Source organism: Hibiscus syriacus, unplaced genomic scaffold (genome assembly GCF_006381635.1).
Source record: "Hibiscus syriacus cultivar Baekdansim isolate YM2019G1 unplaced genomic scaffold, ASM638163v2 tig00111053_pilon, whole genome shotgun sequence".
In the NCBI taxonomy this organism is placed as follows: domain Eukaryota; kingdom Viridiplantae; phylum Streptophyta; class Magnoliopsida; order Malvales; family Malvaceae; genus Hibiscus; species Hibiscus syriacus.
The window spans coordinates 683,977-694,969 of NW_024062964.1; the positions used below are offsets into that span (position 1 = coordinate 683,977).

The 10,993-nt window shown below is 33.3% G+C and overlaps 1 protein-coding gene across 1 annotated transcript; it reads right to left on the reverse strand.

The window, feature by feature from the left end:
- Nucleotides 1-59: 59 nt before the first annotated feature.
- Nucleotides 60-1,189, reverse strand: LOC120151374 (zinc finger CCCH domain-containing protein 23-like). Its single transcript, XM_039163854.1, has 4 exons — nt 1,028-1,189; nt 787-934; nt 606-706; nt 60-509 (listed from the first exon to the last, which is right to left on the reverse strand). Exons 2-4 carry the CDS (start codon nt 861-863, stop codon nt 415-417), a joined length of 273 nt encoding a protein of 90 aa, XP_039019785.1. The 5' UTR covers nt 864-934; nt 1,028-1,189; the 3' UTR covers nt 60-414.
- Nucleotides 1,190-10,993: the final 9,804 nt, after the last annotated feature.

Here is a 10,993-nt window from a genome sequence, read left to right on the forward strand (position 1 = left end):
ACATGATTACCTTTCTGGTAGATCATACAGATGAACTACATGATTACCTTTCTGGTAGATCATACAGATGAACTACCATTCTCTTCAGTACCGACCGATTCTTTACCAGCAGAACTAGCAGTACTGGCTGTTTGTTTCTGGGCAGCAGTGACCAATATAGCTGGCATTGAGCTAGAACAATTCCTGCGATGGAGTATTGTGAATCGGTTACTCATTCCAGTATAAAATGATGTTCATATGACCTAAGCCGATGAGACTACTAGATTATGAGCGATTGCAGTAACTGAATGCAGGGTACCCCGCAGAGCTTCTTGACTGCAAAGGTTGGTGACCGATCAGGTGATGGAATGGGACTTCCACTAGGAGAGCCCCTCTAATGTCGATGCTTCTCAACATCGAGGAGTTGCAGATCGATTAACCTTCTATTCTGAAGCTCAAGGGCTTGCTGCAAATTAATGCCAGTGGGGGTTCCACAAGGAGAGAACTCTCCTCTTTCTGTTTGTTGCTTCCTGCAAGATAACAAAGAGCATTAAAAGATCAAAGATCAAGTAGGCAAACCGTTGGAAAATAAGGATTCTCAAATATTTCAAGGAAATTGCCAGTACTTGTCTTGGATTTTCCTATTCTCCTTGTAACAAAAGTATTAAAGCCAAACATTCTCTTTTGCTGGTATGGTATCCTCACATCTTGAACAGGTCTATAAATACTTCATGGAGAAACACAATATAGCTTTAGCAATTAAGTGCGTTCTTTACAATCTAATGAAGTACATCATACTAAAAAAAACTGAAATAATTCGACACATCCTCCTCTCTGAAGGTGCTATCAGCTGGAAAAATCTGCCTTGATGCAGGGTTAACCATTCCTGCCCGAAAGAGTTGAACTTGTTCATATCAGCACGCATCATCAAAGCAGCAGCTGCAAGTCTGCAACCCTATAGTTTGAAACCAAAAATGAAAATTTTGAGCTTTGCTATATAGAGTTACACCAAAGGATTAAGAACAGGAAGGGACTAGTTACTAAGAACCTCCGAGTATCATTTTGTTGTTGTTGTTGTTGTTGAAGAACTAAATCCATGCACTTTGGGGAATAAGGAAAAGGAGAACCAATGAGCTGAGCAGCAGCGGTTAAGCTTTGTTGCCTAGCTGATTTAGATCTAAGTAGCTCATGGCACTGGTCCATCTACTCAATCTTGTTTGGATTATTTGTGAGAAAAGGAGGAGATGATTAGGGATTTAAATAGCGTTTGCAGTAACGTTTCTGGTCACGTTGTTTTTTTCACGGTTGTGGAAATAACGGATGACATTGCGAAAATAACGGATGTTATTGCGGTCATTGCAGGTGTAGCAGTCGTGAATTTTTTTTTAATATCGCACAACTTACCCTAAAATGACTAATTTAAATATAGTTAAAATAAAAATATAAAATTTAAATTGCAGAAATTTATATTACTGAAATTAGGACTAAATTAAATAAAAATTAAAGTTTACATTTTAAACTATGAATTAAATTATAAATTTTAAAAGGCTGGAGGGATGTTAAATTAATATATCCTTTAAAATTATATTTTAAAATTATTTTAAAAAATAAAAAAAAAATAAACCAAATGTGCCAACACCCCCTCCCCTTCCCCGACCTTTCATTTTCTGAAACAAAAAAAAACTGTTTTCACTCTCAAATCCCCACTAGCCACGGTTTCAGCACCGACACCTAGCAAGCCGAAAGCCAAGTCTCCGGCGCTATCACCAGTGGCCTTGAGACCACCGTCTTCATCAACCGAGGCACCTGCTCCTAGCCTTGGCGCTTCTTCACTAGGCCCACCTGGAACTTATGTGGTATACATTCTCAACTCTCCCCTCCCCTGACCTTTCATATTTTGAAACAAAGAAAAAAAAGTTTCAAGTTTCATCTTCTACAAAGTGGAAGTTCATCGTTACTGCTCAACTTCTTCATCGACAGAGAAGCTCGACGATGCACGTAAGGTTTCAGCTTTGCCTTTTTTCACAGTAGCGGTAGATAACAGTAATAGTATCTCGTTATCGATGCTATATACCATTATCTGTTAAATTACGGGCGTAACTGGTCGTTACTGACGTGATTCCACTACCCTCCGTGATTTTTTAAATATCAATTTCAAACGATAGCCTTACCACAAAATAGTGACCACTATTACAGTTGTGTTCTACTATTTGAATCCCAGAGATGATAGCAACACTCTTTCGTTAAGGGTCGTTTGGTTCACAACATAAGATATTACCAGGGGAATGAAATGAAATCCTCATTTCCCCGTTTGGTTGGCCGATAATCTTATTCCCGGTAATCTTTTATTACAAACAGTGGATTTTTTGGGGTATATTATCGGGAATGTGATTACCCGCTTCTCTTATGTATTATTGGATTACCAGCGTTTTGGACTAAAATGCCCTTTAAATTTTTTTTTCTTTCAAAATTATCCTTCTTCTGTCGTTGAATAATAAAAATTATACAAAGGTTAAATTACAAATTTACCTTTAAACTATTTTAGATTTGCAAAAAAATCCATAATTAGAATTTTATATGAAGTTCAGGGGTTAAAATAAAATTTGACCATTTCATTAAACCTATTTATCTTTCCAATTTTGTAAAAAAAATTATATAAATTTTCTGAATTTAAAATTTTAAAAATATATATATAAATTAATTATAGTAATATTATAGTAGAATTCAACTTGTTAAAAAATAAATATATAATAAGGACAATTTGGTAAAATATACATTCCAATAATCTTTTATTCCTTTAACCAAATACGGTAATCTTACATTCTTACTAAACCAACTAAACACAAAATACAACATTCCCAGTAATCCTATTATCTGGTAATCTTTTATTCTCACTGGTAATCTTACATTCCGTGAACCAAACGCATCCTAAAGGCTTTAGTGCACACTCTTTCTCGCTCCATGTCTAGTCAAGCAACAACTGAGTACTTCTGCTGTGCGGCGCCTAAAAACGGCGTGACCGGTTAAAATTTAGACCGGTTAAAATTTAGACCGGTTATGTTATATCATTTAACCGGAAATATTATCAAGCACAATAACATATTAGGTAGCGCTTATATAATGTAATAGGTAGCGCTTATATAATAAAATAGGCATTTAACCGGAAATATTATCAAGTACAATAACATATTAGGTAGCGCTTATATAATGTAATAGGTAGCACTCATATTGACCTATTTTCTTATAAAACCGATAAATTTCAACCGGTTACATTGTAAATTGACCTATTACATTATAATTATCGGTTTCGATATTTTTGGGATCGATACAATTTTAAATGTATCGACACTTTATGTGTGCACCTGTTTGTGCTTTCATTTTGGAAAAAAAGTATCGATACATATTTAAAGAGTGTCGATACATAATGTAGACATATTTACTAATTAATCGGTATATTTTTACCAGTTACATTGTAGCCTGTTAATAATTATCGGTTTCATTGTGATGGGATCGATACTTTTTATAAATGTATCGACAATTTATGCGTACACCTCGTCTGGACAAGTGTATCGACACAAATTTAAAAAGTGTTGATACTTTATATTGACCTATTCGTCATTAACCCGGTATATTTCTACCGATTACATTGTAAATGTATCGACACTTTATGCGTGCCTGTCGTTTGGACATTCATTCTAGACAATAAGTATCGACACAAATTATAATAGTGTCGATACGTTATGTTGGCATGTTTTATAATTAACTGGTATATGTATACTGGTTACATTGTTAATTTACCTATTACATTATAATTATTTGTTTCGATGTTTTTGGGGTCGATACTTTTGGAAAATGTATCGACACATATATTTACATATGTATCGAAACAAATCTTTGTGTTTACTAATTTTGTCATTAAAAAAGTATATTTTAACCACCTACATTGTAATTTTATCTATTACTTTAAAGTTATTGAATGTTGTAGTTATTGTACATACCTGAATATGTCCTGCAAATTTAATATTGTACCCACCCTTCGACTACCACTACCAATACCACATCCTATTGAAAGCACAACTGAAAATATGTTATTCAATGAACTTTTACTTACATCTCCATCAACTCCTGTTAGGACCACTGAAATTGCACAACAAAATTTTTGCCATGAATCATACTGATGCAGACAATGTTAAGCCAACCGATGAATGCCATGAAGTACATAATGTTGATGAATTTGACATATTGGTTAGTAAGCTCTTCTCTTCACGTGATCAAGCTTGATACTTTTACAAGGGATTCGTACGGGAATATAGGTTTAGTGCACGTCGGGGAACAACATGGCTTGACATGGAAGGGAATGTGAAGACACAAGAATTTTGTTGTTCGAAAAAAAGGTTTCGAGAATCAAAAGTTAATATCGTTGATCGTCAACGTGCTCATACGCCAATCACAAGAACAGGATGCAAGGCTAGAGTCATAGTTACAACAACAAATACAAACGATCAGTGGGTTATAAGTAAGTCTTATCAGAAATATAATCATGCATTGTGCACACCTGCTATGACACCATTTATGCGTTCTAATAGAGGTGTAAGTAAGGCTGATATCGATGAGGCAACAATATTGAAAGAGGTCGGTATTGGCACGTCACAAGTAATGAACTATTTAACGCAGCAGGCAAGGGACTATCATAATGTTGGATTTACACATAAAGACCTCTACAATGCACTTCAAAGAGGTAAAGCAAAGGAAATCGTCGATGGAGATGTGAATGCGCTTATTGCTTACTTTGATTATAAGAAACATGAGGATCCCGGGTTTTTTGTGACATACTCGGTAGATGAATCAGGGGCGTTGCATAATCTTATTTGGTCAGATTCTACATCGAGATCAGATTACATATGCTTCGGTGATGTAATTGCGTTCAACACAACGTACAAAGATAATTTGTATGGTCGACCAATTATGCCTATTGTCAGTGTCAATCATCACCAAAACACAATTGTGTTTGCTACTGCCATAATCGCTGAAGAAACGTCTCAATCTTTCAAGTGGGTGCTACATAATTTTTTAGAAGCCATGATGAACAAATCGCCTATTTCAGTTGTCATCGATGGGGATAGGGCAATGCAGAGAGCTATCAAATCTATTATCCCTAATGCTAAGCACAGATAATGTTCTTAGCATCTTTCTTGGAATGCACAAGATAACATTGGTGACCCAAAATTTACAGCAGCATTCTCAAAATGCATGGCTTCCTGGTGGACAACCGACGAATTTGATATTCAATGGCGTTTAGTTGTTTCAGAATTCAACGTCGAAAATCATCCATGGGTGATTGAGAAGGGAAATACTCGGCACTTATGGGCACAAGCATATCTAACCGATTATTTATTTGCTAATATTCGCTCAACACAAAGGTACGAGTCTATGAATGCTTCACTCGCAATTGCACTTAAACACAAGAAGACTTATTTAGATGTTGTTCGTGCAATTGAAGATGGAATTAGTATAATGCGTCTGAACGAGTTGAAAGTGGATTACTTAAGTTCCCATACGAAGCCCTTCTAGATCACAAAACTGGTTGAATTTGAAAGTCATGCTTCTGAGATTTTTACGTGCGAATCTTTTTATGTGTTCCAAGAAGAACTTCAACGGGAGACATTGTACCGGATTCAAGAAGAGATTCAGTCCTTATCAGATGAATGTCAATATTTTTATTTGAAAAAGTACAAAGAAAAAAATAGGACATTTGAAATTAGTTTTGATTCTCGTACTGAAACCCTAAATTACTCTTGCAAAAAATTCAAGACCGTTGGACTTCCATGTCGCCATCAACTTCACGTTTTGAAGCACTTGGATTACACATATTTGCCTGGGTCTTTGATTCAAAGTAGGTGGACTAAGGATACGAAGGCTTCTGCACCCAGTTTTGTTGATTTGAATGTGCCTCCAGAAATAATGCAAATGGCAAGATTTGCTTCTCTACGTGCAATAGCAAGTATGTTATGCTACGTTGCATAAAAGACAGACTCGTCTTTCAAAACCGCAAGAGATGAGATGAAAAGACTAATAGAAGACTTTGAGAACTCGTTTGGTTTGAATGATTCAGTCAATCGGAGCAGTGTATTAAACAACGTTCGCGACCCTCAACGGAAACAACGCAAGCGAAAAGAAGTAACAAAGAACAAGGTCGAGAAGAAAATTAGGCGATGTGGGTTCTGCAACGGTGAGGGACATAACAAACTAACATGTCCTCAAGTCAAGCCGGGTTTGAATACAAGCACGCAGTCTACTTCAACTGAATTTTTTTGAAGACAAAATGGAATGGTTATTCAGTCCAGCACATGATGTTAGAGACATTTGGAATAATGCAGAGAACGATCTCTATATATCATAAGTATCAATATGACTCCTACTGTGTATAAGAAACATGTACAACAACCTATTGTTATTGTTAACTTTTCTCATCTCATACATAATTACATTCACATTCAAATTATCAGTACGTTAAGTATTGTAAACCACAATATTCAATCTACGACTTTTAACAATTTAATCGCAAACTTATTTTTAATTCCACTTACAAAATCACCAGTTGCCCCTCTAGAACCGATCGTTTCCGTCCGCCATCAACTTTAGATTATCCAGGTTAATCATGTTGACTGTATAGCCAATAAAACCTAGGGGTCCAAATGGTCAGCTAGGAATTGGTAAGGCAAGCTTTCTTTGGGGGTTTAGGGACTAAATCCCTCCAACGTAAGGAGTTCATGTTTGAAGATTACAACTATATTCGTATAAAATTAAAAACAATTCTTCAACAATTGAATACAACTATTTAATGTAATGTTCAATCATGTACTCCTTACTTTGTAGGGATTCAGTCCCTAAACCCTCAAAGAAAGTTTGTCTTACCAATTTATATCTTACCATTTGGACCCTGAAAGGGTATTTTATTGGCTATGCAGTCAATATGATTATGAGCTTCCTTCATCATTTTGCATTCAGTCAGAATGTAGAGATTTGAAATTTGTCATCAATTAAAAGTTCTTAAAAACTTGAATCCAATTACCATTTCAAGAACAATTACATGAATACATTGATACTTACTGGTCACTTTCGATTTTCTTCAATGTTGATACACTGGGGCTCCCTCCATTTGAAGGTCATCACCGTCGGAGTGGAAGAGTTCTATGCCTTTAGGGTTTTTTTATTTGAGTTTTGTATAAAAATAATGAAGGGAAAAAACACGCGTAATTTTAAAAAGTGTCGACACATTATGTTGACGTATTTTCTATTTACACCGATAAATTTCAACCGGTTACATTGTAAATTGACCTATTACATTATAATTTTTGGTCTCGATGTATTTGGGGTCGATACTTTTTATAAATGTATCGAAACTTTATGCGTAGACATCGGTTGGCATTAACTATGGACATAAGTATCGACACAAATGTAAAAAGTATCGATACATTATGTATACCTATTTGCTCATAAAACTGGTAAATTTAAACCAATTACATTGTAAAGTGACCTATTACATTATAATTTTTGGTCTCTATGTATTTGGGGTCGATACTTTTAATAAATGTATCGACACTTTAAGCGTGCACATAGTTTGGGAATTCATTATGGATAAAAAGTATCGACATAAATAAATAAAGTGTCGATACATTATTTAAACTTATTTTCTCATAAAACCGGTAAATTTAAACCGGTTACATTGTAAATTTACCTATTACATTATAATAATGGGTTTCGATGTTTTTGGGATCGACACTTGTTATAAATGTATCGAAACTTTGTTGTGCACTTGGTTTTTAAAATACACTCTGGACAAAAAGTATCGACACTTATTAGATTTGTGTGATACTTTATGTATACTTGTTTTCTCATAAATCGGTATATTTAGACCGGTTACATTGTTAATTTACCTATTACATTATAATTATGGGTTTCGATGTTTTTGGAATCGACACTTGTTATAAATGTATCGACACTTTGTTGTGCACTTGGTTTTTAAAATGCACTCTGGACAAAAAGTATCGACACTTGTTTCATTTGTGTCGATACTTTATGTATACTTGTTTTCTCATAAACCGGTATATTTAGACCGGTTACATTGTTAATTTACCTATTACATTATAATTATGAGTTTCGATGTTTTTGGGATCGAAATTATTATAAATGTATCGACACTTTGTTGTGCACTTGGTTTTTAAAATACACGTTGGACAAAAAGTATCGACACTTATTGTATTTGTGTCGATACTTTATGTATATCTGTTTTCTCAAAAACCTGTATATTTAGGTCGGTTATATTGTTATTTTACCTATTACATTATATCTATGTGTTTCGATGTTTTTAGTATCGACACTTGTTATAAATGTATCGACACTTTGTTGTGCACTTGGTTTATAAAATACACGATGGACAAAAAGTATCGACACTTATTGTATTTGTGTCGATACTTTATGTATATATGTTTTCTCAAAAACTGATATATTTAGGCCGGTTACATTGTTATTTTACCTATTACATTATATCTATGTCTTTCGATGTTTTTAGTATCGACACTTGTTATAAATGTCTTGACACTTTTTTCGTGCACTTGGTTTGGAAATACATTATGGACAACATGTATCGACGCGAATGAATAAAACAAATTCATTATGCACATTATCACTAGTGTTGATATTTGAAAAAGGTAAGTTGTTATCTTAGAAATGGAATTTGATGTTTTCTCCCGATGCATCCATTGAGTAAGTTATTTTTTGGATGGATGAAATTTCGTTTTAGGGCTAATATTTATAGTAGAGCTGAAATTTACATTTAAATTCAAACTCAAATTGAAATTTAAATTCAAACTCAAATTGGAATTTCAGTATCTTTTTACCGATTTTGTCATTTTTAGACATCTTTTGTCATATTTTTACCTGTTATATTGTTATAGATTGATACATTTTTTTAAAGTATCGACACTTTATAGGCGCTATAACTTCTTTTCTTTTAAATTTCAAAAGTGTCGATACTTATATTAAAGTATCGACATTTTCAACATATCCGGTAGTTATTTACCTGTTTTGTCATTTTGAGACCGATTTTGTCATATTTTTAGTTGTTATATTGTTATGGATCGATACATTTTCATAAATTGTCGACACTTTTTAGGCGCTATAACTTCTTCTCTTTTAAATTCAGAAAGTGTCGATGCTTATATTAAATTATCGAAACTTTCAACATATCTGGTAGCGTTTTACCGGTTTTGTCATATTTTTACCTGTTATATTGTTATGGATCGATACATTTTTTAAAAGTATCGACATTTTATAGGCGCTATAACTTCTTCTCTTTTAAATTCCAAAAGTTTCGATAATTATATTAAAGTATCGACACTTTCAACATATCTAGTAGTTATTTACCTGTTTTGTCATTTTGAGACCGGTTTTGTCATATTTTTAGCTGTTATATTGTTGTGGATTGATACATTTTCATAAAGTTTCGATACTTTTTAGGTGCTATAACTTCTTCTCTTTTAAATTCAGAAAGTGTCGATACTTATATTAAATTATCGACACTTTCAACATATCCGGTAGCGTTTTACCGGTTTTGTCATTTTGAGATCAGTTTTGTCATATTTTTACCTGTTATATTGTTATAGATCGATACATTTTTCATTTGTATCGATACAAACCGACAAGCTAAGTTTGTCGGTTGCCAAATTTTTTAATATTTCTTTATGATTTAGACCTACTACATTATTATTACTCAATATTTTCGGTAGCGCTAAACCGAATTTATTAAATATATTATAATGTATCCGGTAACGCCGTATATTAACCCGCCTTTCCTGAGACAATCCCGCAACAACTCTGATTTCTTAGGCTCTATGACAAATTTTAAAGGTTTAATAAAAAATTAAGAGACTAAAGTATACACAAAATTAATTTTAGTTATTCAAATAACTCTTCATTAAATTTAGTCGTTAATTTTAATTGTTAATTGACTTTATAAAAATAAAAAAATTTATTTTAAAATAAAAAAAATATTTATTAAAAACTCAAATTTTTCTTAAACCTCAAAACTCTAAAATCCCTAATTCTAAAAATCCATTTACCCACTTTAGTCACAGTTGGTTTTTCCTTGGATGTCGTCTTTTTCTTTTAGTCACTTCATCTAATCGGATTTTAGTGTATGATGGGTGAATCGTCGCTTGAACCGTTAAAATCATCGTCCATAGTCGGAATTAATAAGTTGTTGCAATCATTCATTTTTCGCTGTTGGTTCTTGAGACATGGGGGTTTGGTCGTTAGGTGTTCAAGCGGTCGTGCTCCATCGAGATTTCGACCAATTGACGGTAGTTGTGGTGGATGATAGTTGTGATATGATTGAAACAATTTTGGGTTTTCTTAACTAAAATTTTAAGTTTTTTTTTGAAATTTTATATGTCGTGTCAGATAACGGTCAAATTTAATAAAAGTTATGGTCCATACATTTAAAAGTGTAACGTTGAAAACGTTAAACACTTATTCTTAGCAAAAAAAAATTCTTTGAGCACCTAAAATTAACTTTGTTGGGAAATCACACTAAGTACCACAGGAAATAAACGAACAATAAAAAAAAATAAAAAACACAAGATTTAACGAGATTCAGCAAAGTACCTATATCATCAGAAGCGATAAGCGGCTGTTTTATTATTACTAGCAGTAATGATAACAATTAGGTTACAATTACATAATATAAAATCAATCCCAATACAATTACCAAAATAACCCGTTTAAATACTAAATACTTATTTTTACATTAATCCTATTTAAAAAAAATCTAAACCAGTAATTATTGCATGTACTAATATGTTTTTACTACGTTTTTTTAAAATTACGTTTTTACTACATCGAGAGAGAGAGAGAGAGAGAGGTACATTTGTGATTTGAGCGGAAGAAAAATAACAATTCAAAGATGATTCAATAACGAAAGGGAAAAAAACTAAAAAAATACAAAAGTAAAAAG